Below are 23706 nucleotides of genomic sequence, written 5' to 3' on the forward strand. Positions count from 1 at the left end.
GAACGAAAATCATACTCTACAAGTCACTTATCGTACCCGCCCTGCTATATGGGCAGAAGCATGGACTATGACAACAGCAGATGAAGCGGCTTTGGGAGTGTTCGAGAGAAAAGTTCTTCGAAAGATTTATGGACCTCTACGCGTTGGCGATGGCCAGTACCGAAGAAGATTTAATGATGAGCTGTACGAGCTATACGCAGACATCAACATAGTCCAGCGAATTAAAACGCAGCGGCTGCGCTGGCTAGGCCATGTTATGCGAATGAATGATGATGCTCCGGCCAAGAAAGTGTTTCTATCGGAACCCGCCTATGGAAGCAGAGGTAGAGGGCGGCCCCCACTCCGTTGGAAGGACCAGGTGGAAAACGATTTAAACTCCCTTGGTGTGACCAATTGGCACCGGTTGCCGGAGCGAAGGAGCGACTGGCGCGCCTTGTTGGACGGCCATAACCGTTTAGACGGTTAAGCGCCAATTAAGTAAGTAAGTATGTCGATTAAGGCTTGGTTTCTTCGAAAGCGGTGCCGCTGTAGTATCGCGTGGAATTCACTTCACTTCAAACATGCTTAACATTACAAACATTCGTTCATTGACCCAGATAACTACTATGAGTTCATTCGCGTTTGCCAAGTCGCCTAATGCATTAATGCGTCATACCCAAATTGCTCAAGTAGGAATCATATTGACAATATGTAGGTCAATATAATAATTTGATGACAAAGCATTTCTCACTATTGAGTCATTCACCTCTAGTATGTAAATATTAATGTAAGAATGTATATATGTATAGGTTAAGAAATTTTGTATAAATAGGAAAGAATTTATTCAATAAAGAAGGAATATCATTCGACCCTAAACTTCAGCGCTTCAGTTTTATTATTATTCGAAAATATTATATGGCGATCCTGCTAACTTAGATCAAGAATTGGCAAAACTGCTAAATATCTAGATGGTTAGAGATCATGCCAGTTCGCGTTGTATAATAAACCATTAACTTTGCTCAAGGAAGACTCGGTTAAAATTTAAATCCTAACAAAAAAGAGGATCAAATATTACCCTGTAACAACGGGTTAAACTATTTTTAATCCATCGAAGATGATTAAACGTAGCGATATGAACAACTTATATTCAGTAATACTTGGAGAATTGGCCATTGGACTCAAGGAACAATAACAACCATCAGATGACTGGCACACAAAGAAGCAAAATATAGACACGTTAACTAGCAGCAAAGGAAGCAGTATATTACCTGAAAAGAAGATTTCCATTGACGACATTACCGCATAACAGGGTGAAATATTACATGAAAAGAAGATATTGATTGGCAACATTCTGACGGGCAGTAAGACGGCGTAAATTTTTAAGTATCATAATTAATTTAAGTTCTAGAATCAATTGAGCGGCCTTATGGACGCTAAACCATGAGCAAAAACTTCGTTTTTTCTTAGGAATTTTTTTTAAATGGTAGGATGAACAAAATTTTTTTACAAAAAGTTTGATGTCAGCTTTGAAAATGGCACAAACTCAACCTAAAAATGAAGAAAAAGATTGAAGCCCAAAGTGGCATAGAAAAATAACAATAGCATAAAATTCAATTTTAAGCAATACTTTGTAAAGTAAATTCAACAAAAAAAAAAACAAATAAAATAAATTTCAATTTTAAGAAAAATAGAAATGTCAAAAATATTAAAAACTTTTTTTAAGAAAATCAAACATTTTAGAAAAAAATTTTCTATAATGTTAATTAAATAAAGAAAAATAGCAAAATGGCATAAAAATTAATTTTAAAATAATTTGTAAATTGAAAAAAAAACTACTATTTCTAAAATTTAAAGAAAAATGTTAATTATTTTGTAAAATTAATTAAACAAAAAGGAAAAAAATAACATAGAAATAATTTTTTTTAAATACTTTGTAAAATTAATATTTTGAAAATTTTGTAAGAAAATTTGAAATATCTGAATTAGAAATGTTAAATTTAACAAAATTTTTCTTTAAGAATAAAGATTTTTTTCTAAATAATAACAATGCCAATTAAATAAGCAAAAATAAATATTAATAAAGTAAAATGGAATGCATATGATAAAGAATAAAACCAAAAATTTTTTCACTCAGAAGCAGGCAAAATAATTATAGGAAAAATTCAACATGGCTTGGTGGACAAAGATTGTCCACGGCATCCTGATAGCGATAGCCGGATATGAATTAGGGAAAGAAAATTCTGAAGTACCAGAGAATAGGCTAATAAAATATGAACCACCAGCTGAACCAGAGACAGGAATTACACCAAACATTCCAGATGTTTGGCTAGCCGTTTTGTTTTCCATAATCGGGCTGTTGATCATTACAATAACCACAATACTAAAGAAATATATGAAGCATACGTACAGACAACTAAAACCCGTTCAAGACCGTATCTAAAAATTTGTCCCCCAATTTACACACATCCACTTTAGCACCTTTTACTCAAAATCAAACCCAAAGCTGAGAAAGAGCAATAAACAATTAAAACTAAACATTTAACCAGTAACCCTCAAAATGTCGCAAATGAAATTAAAGGCAGCTTCACTAGACCTACCCAAATTTAATGGCAAATCAATAATTTGCATACCTCACAGTAGTAGTTTCTATGGAAGTTATCAAGATAACACCCCTGAAGGCTGTCAAAGGAAAAAGATTTATAAAACAGCCCTGGTAAAATTTGTGTCAGCGGACATATTTAAAAAAAAAAAAATACAAAAATTTCACAACCAGCCAATAAGACCAAAAAAAAGATTTATGAAGAAAAAGTTACAAAGAGAACCTTAAAAATATATGTAAGGCGCTATATAAATTTGCAATAAAAGACTAGTCGCGCTCATTTTCATCTTAGGATAGAAAAATGTTAGCGTAGAAAAAGTATCAAGCAACCAGATTGTTGAGGAAGTTATTAACTTAGGACAATATTCGACCAGGCATACAAGAAATACTGGCAATCCAGGACTTGAAATCTATAAGGAAAAAATAATTGAATATTTACTGCAGTAGATAAATTTAAAAATTGATAACCAGGTTCTCAAGATCAACTAAATGCACAAACCTAAGAGGTTGTACAAGTCACAAATCCCGGTATAAAAATAACAAAATAATTCTTCATAAAAATCATGACGATTCTGTCTTGGTGGCCGCCGCAGAAATCGCGTGACAAATAAGGTCAAAGAAATTGCTGTAAAAATAAGAAAAATAAATCGAATAATTTTTGCATCCACTGTACCATCCTTCCATTAACCAGCTAAACTACTACCACTAATATAAACTACCTTGCTCTTCCGTCAACCTCAGCTCCAAAATTCCTGCACAATTAGCTACAGATTTTTGTTATACACTAAATTCAATAAAACCCTAATAAAATGAAATAACAATGAAAAGCCGTTATTTAATAAAAATAATTAAAGTTAGAAAAAAAAAAAAGAAACAAAAAGGGAAAAATAGATATAAGTATGAGATGCTTCAGATAGGAAACCTAATTTTAAGAGAGATCATAATTTTAGGAAAGATATTTTTATTTAGCCACAGGTAGAATAGAAAATAGTGATAGGAAATTTTTTTTTAGAGTTTAATATTGTAATAGAAAATATTTTTACTTCAACCAACACATATGATCCATAATAAGAGGGTTTAAACCAATATAGAACATATTACATGGCACAGTATAAAACATTTACTAGTAACACATATGATTTAAAAACCAAAACAATCATACTATAAGCTTCCCAATTTACTCAACAAAATAGATACGTAAGAAAGACAATGTAAATAAACAAAAGAATAAAAATACTAACCCATGTTAGCACAAAGTTACAGTTACTTCACAATAATTTGTAAACACATGCCGCTTTTTAAGGGAGTCGACGCTCTTACGGGTCGGCTGTGCAAAAAAAAAATAAATAAATAATAAATAACAAATTACTCATCATAGTAAATACACAAAAAAAAAATAGAAAAAGTCAGCTTATTATGAAAAAGCGAGAATGAGCAAAAGGGCAATGTATGTATAGCAAACGCAAACGAATAAAAGCAAAAAGAAAACATATAAACTTATAAATAAGTTACCACTATGATATAAATTACAAATGAATGCAAAAAATTATTTGGTAACACCAAGCAAGTTGACTGGGTCGTTCAACGAAAAATTAAAAAACACGGCACACTTATCACATATACGCTCACTTAAAAAGCCGATGGTGTAGTAAAGCGTGGAATTCACCTCACTTCAAACACGCTTAACATTGCAAACATTCGTTCATTGACCCAGATAACTACTATGAGTTCATTCGCGTTTGCCAAGTCGCCTAATGCATTAATGCGTCATACCCAAATTGACAATATGTAGGTCAATATAATAATTCGATGACAAAGCATATCTCATAATTGAGTCATGCACCTCTAGTATGTAAATATTAATGTAAGGATGTATATATGTATAGGTTAAGAACTTTTGTATAAATAGGAAAGAATTTATTCAATAAAGAAGGAATATCATTCTGACGCTAAACTTCAGCGCTTCAGTTTTATTATTATTCGAAAATATTACACCGCTATATAGCGCCCGTTACTTAGCGGTAGAGTACGTTGTCAAAAATCTTGTAATGTAAAAGTTATTATGTGGAAACTAAGAAGACAGTGAAATTCACCGTAACGTAATATAGCGGCAGGACAAAAAATATTACGGCCGTCATGACGGTACAAACTCATTCGCCACCGTTTTTTCCCACCGCCGCACTCAAAGCGGTGAACAATCTGTCAAATTTTTGATTTCTTTGAATAAATAAATAAAAACAAAAACAGTTTTTAACTTAAAATTTTTAACAAAACGTATACAAATAAAAAACAAAACTAAAGAAAACCCAAAAAATGTGGAAAATGGTTAAATCAGATCCGCATGCATTGGCTGCGACGGTGGACCAACTTTACGACAAAGCAGTGCCGCTGATGACGGTAGGTAAAGCGGGTGATAATTAACTGCTGTAATAGAGCGGCACCGCTTTTTGAGGAAACCAAGCCTTTAGTCATACCAAGGTTCTCAAAAATCGAAAAATAGCACTAACCCCAGAGGTGAGAAATGTGAACAAGTTCATGCTGAGTTCAAGTGATTATCTAGGTCAGTAAGATATTGGACGAATATTAGCAACACTAAGGGATAGATACTACCATCTCTAAGCCGATGCTAAGCAGTGACTTTTATGCACATCAATAAATCAATTATTATGTGACGAATATTAGTGACACTAATTGATGCTAACATCACTAGTCTGATGCTAAGTAAACGAAGCCACAACAACAATAAAGCAGACAGTCACTTGTATCTACATAAACGAATCAATCATTACGTCTACACATATGTATGTACACGCAGCGGAGAAGCTACGCACAACCACATGCATGTATCTGAGATACTCCCGAAAGTCTGCAATAATTGTGCAAGTATCACTCACATTACACGCGCATGGCCTATGAGAGAAGATATAAAATCGTGCATCTGTAGTTATAGCTGAGAAATTTATAGCTGATAACTAACTAGTAAATTCTGGAAATAGAAGCGCTTAGAAATATGTCGGCGAGGAAACCGGACAGTATAAAAGCGGCAACAGTAGAGGCACGACAGTCAGTTTGATTTAAGCACGCCATCTGTCGAGCAATAGAAGTGCTATTTTGAAAGTAGTGTAATAAAAACCATTTTGCATTATCGAATATTGGAGTTATTTTTTCAACAGTTTAGTGATTCGAACGTTAGCAGAAGGTTGCAAATAGGCGGAATTGCACTAAATTCGTTACAATTGGTGTCAGAAGAGGAATTGTTGAATAAATTCCGAAGATCGCGAATACAACTTGGACATGGCAAAGTTGGGTGAATTGAGGACCCAGCAACAATGCATTTCAGAAATGTCGTCGCAAATAACACCCAAGATGGAATCACAGGAGACACATATATCCGAAATGTCGGCGCAAATTTCAGCACAGATATCATCGCAGATCTCTGCTCAACTGGAAGAGCAAAAAGGACGTATTTCCTCGAAGTTGGAGGCGCAAGATACAAAAATTTTACAGTTTGAGGAAAAAATCGAGGCCGAGGTGGATGCGTTGAGAGGACGTATCGAGCAGTTGCAACTAAACCGCCCAGCAGTTTCAACGGGTAATCCAAAGGTAAAAACACCATCACTTGACGGTTCTGTTCCTTTCCAGGTCTTTAAGCTACAATTTGAGAAGACCGCAACAGTGAACAACTGGAATGCTGAAGATAAAGTTGCTGCAATCTTCGTAGCATTGAAAGGACCAGCTGCAGAAAACTTACAGAATATTCCAGAGTACGAACGGAACAGTTATGACGCATTGATGGCTGGTGTAGAACGAAGGTACGGAAGCGAACATTTTAACAAAAAATTTAATATCTTTACAGTATATAAGTAAATTATGTCAACATTCAACTCCAGTAATGATATGGTGTAACAAAATACAAAAATAAAAGAAAATTTCAAAATGGGCGTGGCTCCGCCCTTTTTCGTTTAATTTGTCTAGGATACTTTTAACGCCATAAGTCGAACAAAAATTAACCGATCCTTTTGAAATTTGGTAGGGGCATAGATTTTATGACGATAACTGTTTTCTGTGAAATCGGTTGATGCCACGCCCAGTTTTTATACACAGTCGTCCGTCTGTCCTTCCGCATGGCCGTTAACACGATAACTTGAGCAAAAATCGACATATCTTTAATGAACTTGGTTCACGTGCTTACCTGAACTCACTTTATCTTGGTATGAAAAATGAACGAAATCCGACTATGACTATGAATGAAAAAAATGCCATAATTCTATACCAAATACGAAAAAAGGGATGAACATGGTAAGGTAATTGGATTGTTTTATTCACGCGAAATATAACTTTAGAAAAAACTTTATAAAATGGTTGTGACACCTACCATATTAAGTAGAAGAAAATGAAAAAGTTCTGCAGGGCGAAATAAAAAACTCTTAAAATCTTGGCAGGTATTACATATATAAATAAATTAGCGGTATCCAACAGATCATGTTCTGGGTCACCCAGGTCCACATTTTGGTCGATATCTGGAAAACGCCTTCCCACCACTCCCTTTTAAAGCTCTCAATAATACCTTTAATTTGATACCCATATCGTACAAACTCATTCTAGAGTCACCCCTGGTCCACCTTTATGGCGATATCTCGAAAAGGCGTCCACCTATAGAAGTAAGCCCCACGCCCTTTTAAAATACTCATTAACACCTTTCATTTGATACCCATATCGTACAAACATATTCTAAAGTCACCCCTGGTCCACCTTTATGGCGATATCTCGAAAAGGCGAACACCTATAGAACGAAGGCCTACTCCCTTTTAAAAATACTCATTAGAACCTTTCATTTGATACCCATATCGTACAAACAAAGTCTAGAGTCACCCCTGGTCCACCTTTATTGCGATACCTCGAAAAATCGTCCTCCTATAGAACTAAGGCCCACTCCCTTTTATAATACTCATTAACTCCTTTCGTTTGATACCCATATTGCACAAACGAATTCTAGAGTTACCCCTGGCCCACCTTTGTGGCGATATCTCGAAACGGCGTCCACCCATGGAACTAAGGATTACTCTCTTTTAAAATACTCATTAACACCTTTATTTTGATACTCATATTGTACAAACAAATTCTAGGGCCACCCCTGCTCCACCTTTATGGCGATATCTCGAAACGGCCTCCACCTATGGAACTAAGGATTACTCCCTTTTAAAATACTCATTAACACCTTTCTTTTGATACCCATATTGTACAAACAAATTCTAGGGTCACCCCTGGTCCACCTTTATGGCGATATCTCGAAAATGCGACCACCTATACAACAACCACAACTCCCTTTTAAACCCCTCATTAATACCTTTAATTTGATACCCATACCGTACAAACACATTCTAGAGTCACCCCTGGTCCACCTTTATGGCGATATTTCGAAACGGCGTCCACCTATAGAACTAAGGCCCACTCCCTTTTAAAATACTCATTAACACCTTTCGTTTGATGCCCATCTTGTACAAACAAATTCTAGGGTCACCCCTACCGTTCCTAACTGTTCCCGAGATAGTCGGGCCAGCACCTTAATGGTGCTGTGTTATCGGAGCGTATCGGATCTGTATCCGACAAAGGACCATCACATCGATAACACTCCCCAAAGCCTTCGGGGAGTAACCTAATCGCTACAACAACAACAACAACAACAGGGTCACCCCTGGTCCACCTTTATGGCGATATCTCGAAACGGCGTCCACCTATGGAACTAAGGATTACTCACTTTTAAAATACTCATTAACACCTTTCTTTTGATACCCATATTGTACAAACAAATTCTAGGGTCACCCCTGGCCCACCTTTATGGCGATATCTCGAAACGGCGTCTACCTATGGAACTAAGGATTACTCCCTTTTAAAATACTCATTAACACCTTTCATTTGATACCCATATCGTACAAACGCATTCTAGAGTCACCCCAGGTCCACCTTTATGGCGATATCTCGAAAAGGCGACCTCCTATACAACAACCACCACTCCCTTTTAAAACCCTCATTAATACCTTTAATTTGATACCCATATCGTACAAACACATTCTAGAGTCACCACTGGTCCACCTTTATGGCGATATTTCGAAACGGCATCCACCTACAGAACTAAGGCCCACTCCCTTTTAAAATACTCATTAACACCTTTCGTTTGATACCCATATTGTACAAACAAATTCTAGGGTCACCACTGGTCCACCTTTATGGCGATATTTCGAAACGGCGTCCACCTATGGAACTAAGGATTACTCCCTTTTAAAATAATCATTAACACCTTTCATTTGATACCCATATCGTACAAACGCATTCTAGAGTCACCCCAGGTCCACCTTTATGGCGATATCTCGAAAAGGCGACCTCCTATACAACAACCACCACTTCCTTTTAAAACCCTCATTAATACCTTTAATTTGATACCCATATCGTACAAACGCATTCTAGAGTCAACCCTGATCCACCTTTATGGCTATATCCCTAAATGGCGGCCACCTATAGAACTATGGCCCACTCCCTCATAAAATACTCTTTAATGCCTTTCATTTGATACACATGTCATACAAACACATTCCAGGGTTTCCCTCGGTTCATTTTCCTACATGGTTATTTTCCCTTATGTTGCCACCATAGCTCTCAACTGAGTATGTAATGTTCGGTTACACCCGAACTTAACCTCCCTTACTTGTTTTTTTTTTTTTTTTTTTTGAAAAAACGGTTATTCGTAAATATCTCAAAAACGTTAGCATAGAATTAATATATAATGGTTTAAAAAACTAAAAAACACGCTTTTATAGCTAACCGAACTAAAAAATAGAAAATAATTTTCAATTAAAAAAGAGTTTATGTAACAGTAGTAGAAGGTCAAACAATCATTTATAGTTAATCACCTCAAAATAAAATTATAATAAAATTTAAGTTATTAACAGAATAATTTAATTCAGATTAAAATGCGTGGGGTGCATTTGACTACATTTCATATCTTTCCTCTCAGATAGTTGCCAATAGAATGATTGTAATATTCAATATCAAGCACCCCACGCTTTTTACTGTGAATTAAATTTTTCTGTTAATAACTTAAATTTTATTATAATTTTATTTTTAGGTTATTAACTATAAATGATTGTTTGACCTTCTACTACTGTTATATAAATTCTTTTTAATTGAAAATTATTTTCTATCTTTTAGTTCGGTTAGCTATAAAAGCGTGTTTTTTTAGTTTTTTTAAACTATTATTTATTTTTAATTTTTTAGTTCAAGTAATTTTAAAAGTTTTAGTCGAGAGTGATGAAATCTCGAAACGCCAGCGGTTCATGGATGAATCCAACCCCACGGCACCGAAAAGGGCCACGACGCAGGGAGGCTGGACGCGGTCTTTCGCCTAAATTGCCAAGGGTCGGCAGATCATTGGCATTATAGACGAGAGCAGCGAAAATGGCAGGATCCCGAAACAACAGTGGAAGTGGATCGAGGCCGCGCTCACTACGGTGGCCGTTAAGGTAAAGAAAGACTACCCTGGTCCACCGCCATCTTACACCGATGCAAGGTGCTTCCAGGGCAATGTCAAGCTAATTGCCTGTGATGACGCCAGGTCGGTAAACATCTATAGGGCCGCCATCACGCTGAGGGGGCTATAGCCTGGGTTTCAGTGACGCCAACGGACCCAGCTGATATCCTGGAGCTGCTCCAGGATTACGTCCAAAAGCCGGATGGGCACTGGACGGACTCCAGCGCTGAAACCATAAACTTGCTTATGGATACACACTTCCCAGCAAGCCCGGGCGTGTCTTCAAATATTGTTAGCGGAGGGTCACCTAATGATCAGCTAATAAGCGAAATCACAGATGATAAAAGGATTGATTGGGCTTTACAGACCTTCAAGCCCTATAAATCGCCGGGGCCGGATGGAATTTTTCCGGCTCAGCTACAGTATACTGCCGAACTTATGAGGCCCTTGATAAAAGGGATGTTTATAGGTTGTCTTAGGCTTAATTACGTACCAGCATCGTGGAGAGAAGTCAACGTGGTCTTTATCCCCAAGGCAGGGAAAACCTCCCACTCTAAACGAAATGATTATAGGCCTATAATCTTATCTTCTTTTCTGCTAAAAGCACTCGAAAGACTCCTAGAGGAATACATCAGGAGGAGGATTGAGCCATCGCTTCTTTCGCAAGCTAATACCCTATACTAAGGGTAGGTCAACTGACGCGGCCTTGCACTTACTGGTATCCGCTATCGAAAGGTCACTTGACCTCAGGGAATACACACTGGTGGCATTTCTAGATATAGCGGGTGCCTTCAACAACGTTCTCCCTAAGACCATCACCTCGGCGCCGGCCGATCTGGGGGTTGACGCGTGCCTGGTTGAGTATATACAATCTGCTTACGCGTAGGCAGATTAACACTGAGATAGGTGGATGCGTGATCCGCAGAGCGGTCAGCAGAGGCACTCCGCAGGGCGGCGTTCTCTCTTCGCTACTTTGGGTGGTTACCGTCAACCAACTACTACGCCTCATGGAGGCAGAAGGTCACCAAGTGATCGCGTATGCAGATGACATCTGCGTTACCATGCAGGGGAAATTTCCGCAAACTCTTTGCAAGCTAATGAAAGGGGCACTATACAAAATTTCGCACTGGGCCACAGCCACAGGTTTGGAAGTCAATCCGGATAAAACCGAGCTTGTCCTCTTCACGAGGAGGTACAAAGTACCAAATCTTACACCGCCAAGAATTGGGGGTACGTTCTTAGCGTTTAGCGATCAAGTATTTGGGAGTCACTCCGGATATGAAGCTATTATGGAGTGACCATATAGTGGAGCGATCCAAGAAGGCAGCAGAAAAGCTGTTCACCAGCAAGAGGGAAATTGGCACCTCCTGGGTATTCTCCCCTAAGGTGACCTACTGGATTTACACAGCAATTGTGCCCCCGATTCTTCTTTATGGTGCCTTGGTCTGGTGGCCTGCACTAGCTAAAAGTACCTATCTTAAAATGCTTCAAAATGTGCAACGGAGCTCGGAGCTCTGCATTACCGGGGCTCTCAGCTCCACTCCAGATTCCGTTACATACATACATGGATACATAGATAGATATAGGCCAAGCTAACAAAAGCGTGTTAAAAAGGGCTCCAGTATGCTCTTTCGTAGATGTGCCATGAATCCACTTCTATCATTAATAAAGGAATGCGTTTTTCGCATGCAAGGTTTCAAATCTATGGCCATTTGGGGTGGTCATAAGTTCAATTGACCTTATGTCCGTTAATATTACGTCACCCCACCATCACATTATTGCATTGTTATCGAGCCTAGATACGTGTGCAAAGTTTCAATCAAACTTATGGCCATTCAAAGTGGTAATAAGGCCAATTGACCTTATGTCACCACACCATCACATTAATGCATTGTCATCGATCTTTTATACGTGTGCAAAGTTCCAATCAAACTTATGGCCATTCAAAGTTGTAATAGGGCCAACTGACATTATGGCCGTTGACCTTATGTCACCACACCATCACATTAATGCATTCTCATCGAGCCTTGATACGTGCGCAAGGTTTCAATCAAACTTATGGCCATTCAAAGTGGTAATAAGGCCAATTGACCTTATGGCCATTGACCTTATGTCACCACACCATCACATTAATGCATTGTCATCGGTCCTTGATACGTATGCAAAGTTTTAATTAAACTTATGGCCATTCAAAGTGGTAATAAGGCCAATTGACCTTATGGCCTTATGTCACCACACCATCACATTAATGCATTGTCATCGAGCGTTGATACGTGTGCAAAGTTTCAATCAAACTTATGGCCATTCAAAGTGGTAATAAGGCCAATTGACCTTATGTCACCGCACCATCACATTAATGCATTGTCATTGAGCCTTGATACGTGTGCAAAGTTTCAATCCAACTTATGGCCATTCATGGTGGAAAAAGGCCAATTGACCTTATAGCCGTTGACCTTATGTCACCACACCACCACATTTACATCGGTCCTTGATACGTATGCAAAGTTTCAAATTAATCAGACTTCTAGAAACCGGTGAAAATTAAGCGCAAAGATTCCGTTACATTCATACAGGCCAAGCTAATAAAAGCGTGTTAAAAATAACCTTGATTTTCGGAATCAGGGGGTGATTTTACATAGGAATTTCATAATGGCGTCTCTGGTGCATTTTGGCTGTAAACCAGTGTTATTATTGTCTCAGATGAACATTGCGTTTTCATCTTAAAGGAAGTTTCCATCTCGAAAGACCACAATTTCGCCTTAGACAGTAACGGTATGGCAACGCTTCTGAAACATTATGAAACTTCGAAAATAACCAAATACGTCAAAAAGTGTTGCGTGGAACTACCTTTTTTTTGTATCATGTAATAAATATTTTTTTAGTTAAATGTCATTGAAAAGCAATATAATCAAAAAAAAATTCACAAGTAAAAAAAATGAAGTCTATAAATTCTGCCCATACAGCAATTAAGTTTATGTCGAGCAGCTCGCGAGATTTATGAGTACTTCGAGACACGAGAATCTCGCGAGAAGTCGAGTTCTCGATTTCTCGGGTCTCGAAAATCTCGCTTGTGTTCGAGAAGAAATCGTAAGCTCTACTAGAAACAATAATGCTGAGGGTGTCTAATAAGTTAATACATATGTTGTTGTTATTTTGTTTATTATTACTGTTTATTATTTGTGTACATCTTTGTTTTCTGTTTATAATGTTCTCATATATATAATACTTCTATATCAATACCTTCCTATCTTCCTAATGTGCAAATTTTCTGTCAATCATTATTTGCTGAAACTGTGCAAATGTATGTTCTGCGCATGCGCGGGCTTTGTTAGTGTTAGTGAATTGTAGTAGCGTGTGTAAAAAAAGTATTAAAGGGATCACAACGGGTCACTATCCCCTTTACCCAACTTCTGCATACTAATTGTTATAAAATCTCAGTTTAGTCGATTAAACAATAAAAAGGCCAACAAATGCAATAAAAGGCTTGATGTATTTATTATTTAAACATGGGCTGCAGCCATACAAAATATATTATTTACATAAATAGGAAAAAAAAAGGCGAAGAATTCATATTTTTGAAATGAAAAAAATTCAATATATCCCAACAAGCATTTCTTTACACGTTTTCAAAAATAATTTAAAGTGAATTAGCTTGAACAAACGAGTTTTCAAAATTTTACTTATTTTGAGTTTTTTAATGAAGTAAATTTTTGATGAAGTAAACAAAATATGAGTACTGGGCTGGCTGCTATTGGTGTTGAAATAATATCAAGTTTGTAAATTTTTTTAACATACTCTTTTTCGTGAAAAATACGCAGTTGCCAGTTGGCATTATTTGCTTTTTTTGTCGCTTTTTGGTCACTAAGGGCTCATTTATATACGTATATCTGCACACTCAGCACAAATCGGTAATACTATTCTGCAGAGTTCTTAAAACAATAAAAATTTTATAATACTAATGGAAAACAAAAGTTTACTTTTTCATTTGGAGATCGAAACAACCTAATGAACAATATTGATAGAAGCAAGACGGCTTGCTGAAATAATATATTTAAGCGCCTTTTTTACAAAAATTTAACGACAGCCTTGAGATTTTGTCTCCTTCTCTCGTTGTATATCTGTACTGTAATGTTTGACAGGCTGCACAGTTCAGTAGTAGTGATATAAAGTATTACATATATGAATATTCCCTGTTTTTTGCCGGAATTTTAAATGAGTCAACAAGGTGCATTCACAAGCGTAAGTGTCAAATTATGTTTGCGCATTCATGGTTTTTATAAAAGAAATATGTTATTTACAGCCCTGAAGTTTATTTCTAACTGAAATCGAAATATTGACTAAATAAATAAATACGACAATATTTGGGTATAATTCATTGAAATTTTTATTACTCATATATCTGGCCTAGAGCTTGAAAATTCTTTTTAATATAACATTTATTTTTTTTTTTTAAGCGTCAACGCTTTGTAAATAATTCTCTTTCTCATTTTACATACATACTCATAAGCTTTATAAAGTTCAAAATACTTATGGCGCAGAATAGCATAACGCACGTGATCCGAATGTTAACCAGTCTTCTTATATAATTTTAAATGGCATAACGGTGACGTGTAATCGTGTCAATGGAACTAGCGTCAATTAAAAATTGCTCGATTTTTAATTCCAAGTTTTCTATTCATATTATGAAACAATATTATGCTATTTTTTCGATTTAATTTCCAAAGTTTAAAAAAAGCGCTTTTTCCAATATTTTGGAAATTAATGCTAGAAATATTTCGTATCATTACAAAAAATGAAAAGTTAGATTTTTGTATTCCACATTTTCGCCTGCGGCACTTTTTATGGTGACTAAAGCGTATAAAGCCGCAACGCTACTCGCAATCTTATTTCTCCTAGCTCCATTTTGCGTGGGCGGTCAATAGTCTTAGAGCAAACTTAAGTCAATTGACATTAGTTCTCTTTTTGATTCTGGATTAATGCCGTTGACATTAATTCTCGTTCAAAATCGAATTAATTTCCATTGACACTATTAAACTTAACCGAAATGACTTTTTGTTTTCAAAGATTTTAGTTCTTTGGCGATCCAAGCTTGAATTGGTTCAGCGTATGAATAAATACATTTGGACACATTCTTTTCAAACTATAGAAATATAAAATGTTCTGACCGACGCCCGCATTATGTTAAGGTCAATTTAATTTAGAAGCTATAGCACACTAATTCAATTTCGAGGAAAACGTGACTTTTTCGGTTATGCCAGATTAGTTATTTTTTATAATTTATAATAATTAATAATAATTTTAAGGTCAATATTTTTTAGGACTGGCACTTCCATTTATTTAAAAACTAAGTTTCGTTTCATCTGCAATCCAATCCAAGTAGGAAGTGACACGAGTAAATCCACTGGGTTCATTAGATTCATATCCCTTTGTTGACTTAAAAGATATAATACCAATTTGAATGATTTCATTGTTTGAAGGTATCACCAATGGGCCACCAAAATCACCATCACAAACTCCAACACCACTAATGGCACCTACAGCACAAATATGTTCGGCATCGATATCATCATATAATCCAAGACATTTTTCGTTCGAGATCACTATAAAATCTGCAAACAGTAAAACAGGTGAATACCCTTTGGCTGTATCAGAGGTACGACCCCATCCATAAGCCACTGCACATTGATTTTCGTAAGTGTCATAGTGTGGAGCACGTTTTGGTAGGGACACCGCTCGAATGGCAGCTGAAGGTGTTACAGCTGGAATTCGAATCAAAGCTATATTATTTCTAAAACTTTGCCTATCGAATTCGGGATGATTTATAATTTTAGATGTGTCTACGCTCACTTCTGTAGAGGGATCAGATCTTGCGATGCCGCCTAGGTATAACATCACCCACTCAGCGCTGAAATTGAATGGATTGACTAGATCTGATTACGTATCGACAGTATATATAATTCAAAACTTACGTTGAAGTACAACTAGCAGCCGTTAGCACCCATTCATTGCTTATTAGAGATCCACCACACCCGGTACACCTTCCCCCACTACCATGATATATGAACAAACGAGCTTGATAAGGAATTCGATTAGGAGCAGCCGGTTGAGCATTTGCTATACGTGAACTTACAACTGCCTTTTGCACCATAGACCCAAGGTGTTCAGGTTGTGTATTTCTACTTCCCCGAATTTTAAACGCGGAGGCGATGCATATTAGGAGCGACAAAGCTATCAAAAATTTCATGTTGCTACTCTTCCAGCAAATTCAGACTGACTAAAGCCTAGGCTATTTTGGTTTATTTATAGTATAGATAAATGGCGCACTATGGGATAGTTTGCAATATTTTGTCATAAATGCATATGTGATGAATTTCATATCAAATCCAATATGCGTTGAACCCGACCCCCTCAGAATTTGATGAAATTTCGCATGGGGTTACATCTTACCCACCCAAACACAACCTCATTTTTAGAAATTGCATTTTCGAAAAATTGTGGGCGTGGCAAGGTATCGAAATATCTGAAAATATTCGAAAAATGACGATAATAGGTACTTTTAAAGTGTGATTACTACGGAATGGCTTTACCGATTTCAAAGATCTTCATACCATTGGAAAGGTATTGAAATAAGCTAATACACTGTAAAAATTTGTTAGTACACCGAAAAAAAAAATTTTTTTAAATAAAATTTAAAACTGAAAAAACACTTCAAAGGTCAAGCGATTTTGAAAAATAAAATTTTATTTTAGAAAGGTCTATTTAGTATATATAACATATCTGAAAACTAAAATGGGGTTTTTTTTTTTTAAATTTATTTAAGTAAATGCATGTCTTGGTTACTTTCTGATATTTTGATATCACGCGTAAACTAATCAACCGATTTCAAAAAATTGTATACCGTTAGAAAGGTATTAAAATCACCTTTTGAAAAAATACACTGTACAAAATTTTTATTCCAGTGGGGTGCACCCCAGCTAACATCAAAACTGCGGCTCGAATACTTCACATACAAGTTAAAAACATTTGATGGCAGGATAATAAACGAACAAACCAACACTATCTCTGACGAAATATTTGAACCCTTAAAACTAGTTTACAAAAAACAGCACAAGCCAGAAGGTACAGCAACCAAACACGTAACAATGAACAAGCAAAAACGAAAAATTAACCAAACGGCAAAAATCACCGATTTCTACCTACCTCAACCTACCGCTTAGCTAACAAGCGGTATGTCTAGATACCTACAAAAACAACCCTTGGAAAAGGTAACAATTCGGACCTATCAATACCGCGCACACAAACACGCATATTAACGTAACCTACCACGGACACATAGATTGACATTACCTGTCACAGCACACATGGACTATAAAAAACAACACAACGGATAGACACAGACCAGAACGAAACTAGGCATTGATATGGAATCAACTAATAAATACAGATGTGTGCAGCTATCAAGAAAATGTTCCTCTCCACTTCGAAACATTAGCTTAAACGAAGCAGCGCTGATATCTGAGCATTTTCCAGCAGTCTCCGACATTCATCGTTGCCGTATTTGCGAAAGTTGTCGCTTTAAACTTAAGGATGCTATCAAGATTGCTGATAATCAGCGTTCTACTGAAACTGAAAATGAAGAGGCACAAGAAATCTTGACTAGCGGTGAATTGTATCAAGAATATAAGGAAGTTCCAACATGCAGCAGCTATACTAAATCACTCGAACGCAACGAACTCGTCGACAATATAAATAAGCGTGTTATTCCTCATCTTGGAAGCCATCCATCGCCAATGAAGCGAAAATATTTAGAAAGGGATTCATACTGCAAAAAAAAAAACACAGCAAATTGCGCAAAGTATTTCGGATTCACTTGGAGGTGGTTCACTGTCAACTTTATCAGAAGACCTAAAGAAGATCAAAGCTTACTACGAACAAATTTTGGAGAACATGAAATATCAAATCGAAAACTGCTCAAATAATTTGGATAAGCAAAAAATATTATCTCTATTACCAAACACCATGACATCTAAGGAAATTAAAGACATTTTTGGGCATGATTTATCTTACGAATTGATAAAAATTAGCAAAGATATACAAAAAAATAAAACAAAGTTTTCGGACGTCAGGCGTAGTTTATCTGAACAAACTTTAAACACAGTAAAATTGTTTTATGAAGATGATGAAATCAGCCGAATCATGCCTGGGTCACAGAACTCAATTGTAGTAAGACAAGGAAACATACGCGAGAAAGTTCATAAAAGACTAATGCTGTCATCGCTTCGTGAAACTTACTACGAATTTAGAAAAATACATCCTTCACTTCAATTAGGATTTACAAAATTTACCATGTTGCGACCAGAGAATTGTATCAAACTTGGGGTTGGAAACCAGCAAAATGTTGTGTGTGCACATTGCATCAGAATTTAAAACTGATGTTCGAAAAATCCGGTTTGAAATTGATGGAAGGTCAACATAATTTCAGAAGCTATAAAGATGTTATTAAATTCGTTGTCTGTAATGGTAATATAGAAAACAGCGAGTGTTGCGTATCAATGTGTGGTCGGTGCTACGATAATTTAACGAACCTTAGAACGATGATGTTGGAATATTACGAAAAAAATTCGATTCAAGAAGTCATTTACAAAAAATGGAACACAACACTCAGATGTAATCTCGAAACCATTTCCTCTACTACAAACACATTTGTTGACGATTTTGTACAACACATCAATAAGCTGGTGTCACATCATTTCACAGCTAAGCGCCAGTCCCGCTTCGTAAGTGGACGAAAAATGACACTGCTGCCAGGAGAACTGCTAATTCAAATGGATTTCGCTGAAAATTATGCGTTTGTTATACAAGATGCCATTCAAGGATATCATTGGAATAATAATCAAGCCACCATACATCCGTTCGTTATTTATTACAAAGATAACGATAATTTAATTCATAGAACCTTTGCCATAATATCCGATTGTAATATCCATGATAGCATAGCAGTTCATCTATATATTTCAAAAATGATTAATTTTGTTAAGACTAATATAAGCAATTATTGTATTGTATTGTGCGAAAGATTGAAGCCCACCGTTAACCGGCTGATTGGACCTTATCAGTGCGGCTTCAGACCTGGTAAATCTACCATCGACCAGATTTTCACAATGCGCCAAATCTTGGAAAAAACCCGTGAAAAGAGAATCGACACACATCACCTCTTCGTCGACTTTAAAGCCGCCTTCGACAGCACGAAAAGGAGCTGCCTATATGCCGCTATGTCTGAATTTGGTTTCCCCGCAAAACTTATACGGCTGTGCAAAATGACGTTGAGCAACACCATCAGCTCAGTCAGAATTGGGAAGGACCTCTCCGAGCCGTTCGAAACTAAACGAGGTTTCAGACAGGGTGACCCCCTATCATGCGATTTCTTTAATTTGATGCTGGAGAAAATTATACTAGCTGCAGAACTTAACCGCACTGGAACAATATACTATAAAAGCGTGCAATTACTGGCATATGCTGATGACATTGATATCATCGGCCTAAACACCCGCGCTGTTAGTTCTGCTTACTCCAAGCTGGAAAAAGAAGCGGTAAAGATGGGTTTGATGGTGAATGAGGACAAAACGAAGTACTTGCTGTCATCGAGCAAAGAGTCAGCGCATATGCGCCTTGGCAACCACGCTACTGTTGGCAGCCATAATTTCGAAATAGTAAAAGACTTCGTTTATTTGGGAACCAGCATCAACATTAGCAACAACATCAGCACTGAAATCCAGCGAAGAATCAATCTTGCCAATAAATGCTACTTTGGACTAGGTAGGCAATTGAAAAGTAAAGTCCTCTCTCGGCGAACGAAAATCATACTCTACAAGTCACTTATCGTACCCGTCCTGCTATATGGGGCAGAAGCATGGACCATGACAACACCAGATGAAGCGGCTTTGGCAGTGTTCGAGAGAAGAGTTCTTCGAAAGATTTATGGACCTCTACGCGTTGGCGATGGCGAGTACCGAAGAAGATTTAATGATGAGCTGTACGAGCTATACGCAGACATCAACATAGTCCAGCGAATTAAAACGCAGCGGCTGCGCTGGCTAGGCCATGTTATGCGAATGAAAGATGATGCTCCGGCCAAGAAAGTGTTTCTATCGGAACCCGCCTATGGAAGCAGAGGTAGAGGGCGGCCCCCACTCCGTTGGAAGGACCAGGTGGAAAATGATTTAAACTCCCTTGGTGTGACCAATTGGCGCCGGTTGGCGGAGCGAAGGAGCGACTGGCGCGCCTTGTTGGACGGCCATAACCGTTTAGACGGTTAAGCGCCAATTAAGTAAGTAAGTAAGTAATATAAGCAATTCAATTACGAAAATTATCTACGTGTCAGATGGTGCAGTAGCACAGTACAAAAACAAATACAACTTAATTAATTTATAAAAAAAAAAAATAAATAATTTATGTCATCATAAAATTGATTTCGAAATATTCGCTGAGTGGCACTTTTACGCAACTAGCCATGGAAAATCTGCATGTGATGGTATAGGTGGAACATTAAAAAGAGGCGCTCGGAATTATAGCATGGCAAATAAAAATCAAATTCAAACGGCGAAGGACCTTTATCATTGGGCTTCACAAACGTATAACACCTCCATAGAAGTTGCTTACGCAGACGCTGATGAATACAACAAAACAAAAGAAGAGCTACTTTCAAGACACAAAAATGCCAAAACTATTACGGGAACTCAAAGCTTCCATTCTTTTGTACCTTTAGATGTAACATCACTAAAAGTAAGCAAATATTCCGATAGTCAGCAGTATGAGCTGCGCAAAGTTGTACATTAAATCTAAATAAATAAAAATAAAAAATTAACTTTATTAAGTGTATGTCTATTTATTGTGCGTGTCTGAAAAATTTGATAATACGATTCTTGTTCGAATCTATTAGAATACATAGTCATAGTATCTGTATCTGTATAACTTCCAAAGTATAGCTAGGTACATTTTTTGTCACACAATAATAGCAAAATAAAAAAAAAGTTAACAAGAGATGGTTTTACTTATAAATTTTTTTAAAAGAAAAAAAAACACCATTCTAGCTTTTATATTAAATCGACCTTTCTAAAAAAATTTTTTTTTAAATCGCTTGGTCTTTGAAGTGTTTTCCCAGTTTGAAAAAAAAAATGTAGAAAAAAATTAAAAAATTTTTTCTTTCAGTTTAATATAGAATCTTTACAGTATATGTTTTCAAAGGTGATTTTAATACCTTTCTAACGGTATAAAAATTTTTCAAATTGGTTGATTAATTTATGCGTGATATCCAAATATGAGAAAGTAACCAAGAGATGCATTTACTTAAATAAATTAAAAAAAAAAAACCCCCATTTTAGTTTTCAGATATGTTATATATATTAAATAGACCTTTCTAAAATAAATTTTATTTTTCAAAATCGCTTGATCTTTGAAGAGTTTTTTCAGTTTTAAATTTTATTTAAAAAAAAATTTTTTTTTTCAGTGTATTAAAAAATTTGTACAGTGTATTTTTTTGAAAGCTTATTTCAATACCTTTCTAATGGTATGCAGATCTTTGAAATCGGTAAATCCATTCCGTAGTAATCACACTTTAAAAGTACCTATTATCGTCATTTTTCTAATATTTTCGGATATTTCGATACCTTGCCACGCCCACAATTTTTCGAAAATACAATTTCTAAAAATGAGGTTGTGTTTGGGTGGGTAAGATGTAACCCCATGCAAAAGTTCATCAAATGCTGAGGGTGTCGGGTTCAAAATGTACGTTTTTTTCAGCCTTTGATATGAAATTCATCATGTGAGTATTTCGGCAATTCACAGTATATGGGTATTTGGCTACGCAGCAAGCGTGATTTTTATTTTCTATGGATTACTGATACTTCGGATAGATTTTAACCTTTCACCTTAACTTCAAAGTTTCAATCGGTCAAGAAAGAATAGAACAGTGAGAGTAAGAGCAAGAGTTAAGTTACAAAGAAAGTGAAGAGACAGATTGAGAGAAAGTCAAGAAAGAAGAGAACGGTAAAAGTAAGAGCAAGAGGTAAGCTTGACAAAAAATGCAGAGACAGATTGAGGGAAATATGTAGTTACAGGGAAGTACATATAATTATACTTTACTGCGGAATAATTTTTATATCAGACTAAAACGTAGCCAAGCAACGGACGTTATGCTAGTAAAATTAAAAATTAATATTAATTAATTTTATGTATGTATATTATTTCAAAATTTTATTTTAGTTATATTTTCAAACATTGAGCCCTGTGTTGTCCTTAAATCCAATCTAAGTAGTGAGGAACATCGCATCCTTCGCCTGTATTAAATGATGCAATACCAAATTGAATGTTTGAAGAGTACAAAACCAATGCACCACCAGAGTCGCCAGCACAAATAGATACTTTATTTGTAGTAGCTGTAAACATTTTACCAGCAATATGAAAGATTCACCATAGGTAGCTGTACATGCTTCGTTCGAGATTACTTGAAAATTTGCAAACTGTAAAGTCTGAGACCCAGCAGTTGCATTAGCAACAGTACGGCTCCATCCAGGCATAACAACAGACCGTTTTCGCTATCTTCGACTAAGACTAACTGACACTTTATCTGACAAAAATCGTTCGTAAATCTGTAAAAAAAAAGTGCCAGCTAGCGTTAACTGAACGCGGTGAAAACAGCCCTAAGTACGCAAAATTGCACGCGCTCAATAATAATTTGTTTGGACAGAATAGTCAACAGAATATATATCCATTTTATAATACAAGAACTGAAAAACAAAATTAGCACTTGTTTACACAAAATTTCGGTTATATTTTTATACTCAATTGTGCATTTTTGTTCTCTTGACAGTATAACCGTTGGGCCGCCCAGAAACACGTTTCCATGAACTGGTAACGTTTTTTGGTTACATTAACACATTTTCGGGGTACATTTTTATTCCTTTCATGCAATTGCAGTGGTATACTAAATTTGTCACGAATCTGAAAATTGCAAGTCCTTAACGGAAAATAGATAGACCCACCAATAAATATACCGAAATGATCACTATGAAGAGCTGAGTCGATTTAGCCATGTTCGTCTTCCCGTCTGTCTGTTTGTATGCAAACTTGTCCCTTCATTTTTGAGTTATCTTGATAAAATTTGGTGAGCGGGTATATTTAGGTGTCCGATTAGATATTTGTCGGAACCGGTCGGATCGCACCACTATAGCATATATCGCCCATACAATAGATTTTTCAGAAAAAAGGATTTTCGTCATATCTTACATAAATTATCAGATTGTAGCTTTAAACTTCCCATATTCTTTCGTACATTGCACATATTGTTGTCTGAAAAAATGGATGAGATCGGTCGTATATATAGCATATGTCCCCCACAACCGTTTGTTAAGACAAGAAGCTTTTCGCAATTACTGCCCCATTTTAACAGGTAGAGGTTTCAAATTTCACCGAATGCTTTCGTGTATAGCAAGTGTTGTTGTCTGAAAGATTCGAAGAGATGGATCGAGATGCATAATGACATGCGAATAATTGTTAATTTGAAACTCTTAAAACACCATTAAAGTATATTTAAGCACACAGTGAA

At 36.4% G+C, this 23706-nt stretch overlaps 2 protein-coding genes across 2 annotated transcripts in view; both read right to left on the reverse strand.

Moving 5' to 3' along the window:
• The window catches only part of LOC137251434 (uncharacterized), a 274321-nt gene that overhangs the window by 90935 nt on the left and 159680 nt on the right, over positions 1 to 23706 (reverse strand). The gene's annotated exons all lie outside the window — the stretch shown is intronic.
• Positions 14454 to 16384, reverse strand: LOC137249518 (brachyurin-like). Its single transcript, XM_067781099.1, has 2 exons — positions 16073 to 16384; positions 14454 to 16008 (listed from the first exon to the last, which is right to left on the reverse strand). The coding sequence occupies exons 1-2, from the start codon at positions 16345 to 16347 to the stop codon at positions 15441 to 15443; spliced, it is 843 nt and encodes a 280-aa protein (XP_067637200.1). The 5' UTR covers positions 16348 to 16384; the 3' UTR covers positions 14454 to 15440.

The sequence above is a fragment of the Eurosta solidaginis genome, chromosome 4 (genome assembly GCF_040869045.1).
Source record: "Eurosta solidaginis isolate ZX-2024a chromosome 4, ASM4086904v1, whole genome shotgun sequence".
NCBI classification, from domain to species: domain Eukaryota; kingdom Metazoa; phylum Arthropoda; class Insecta; order Diptera; family Tephritidae; genus Eurosta; species Eurosta solidaginis.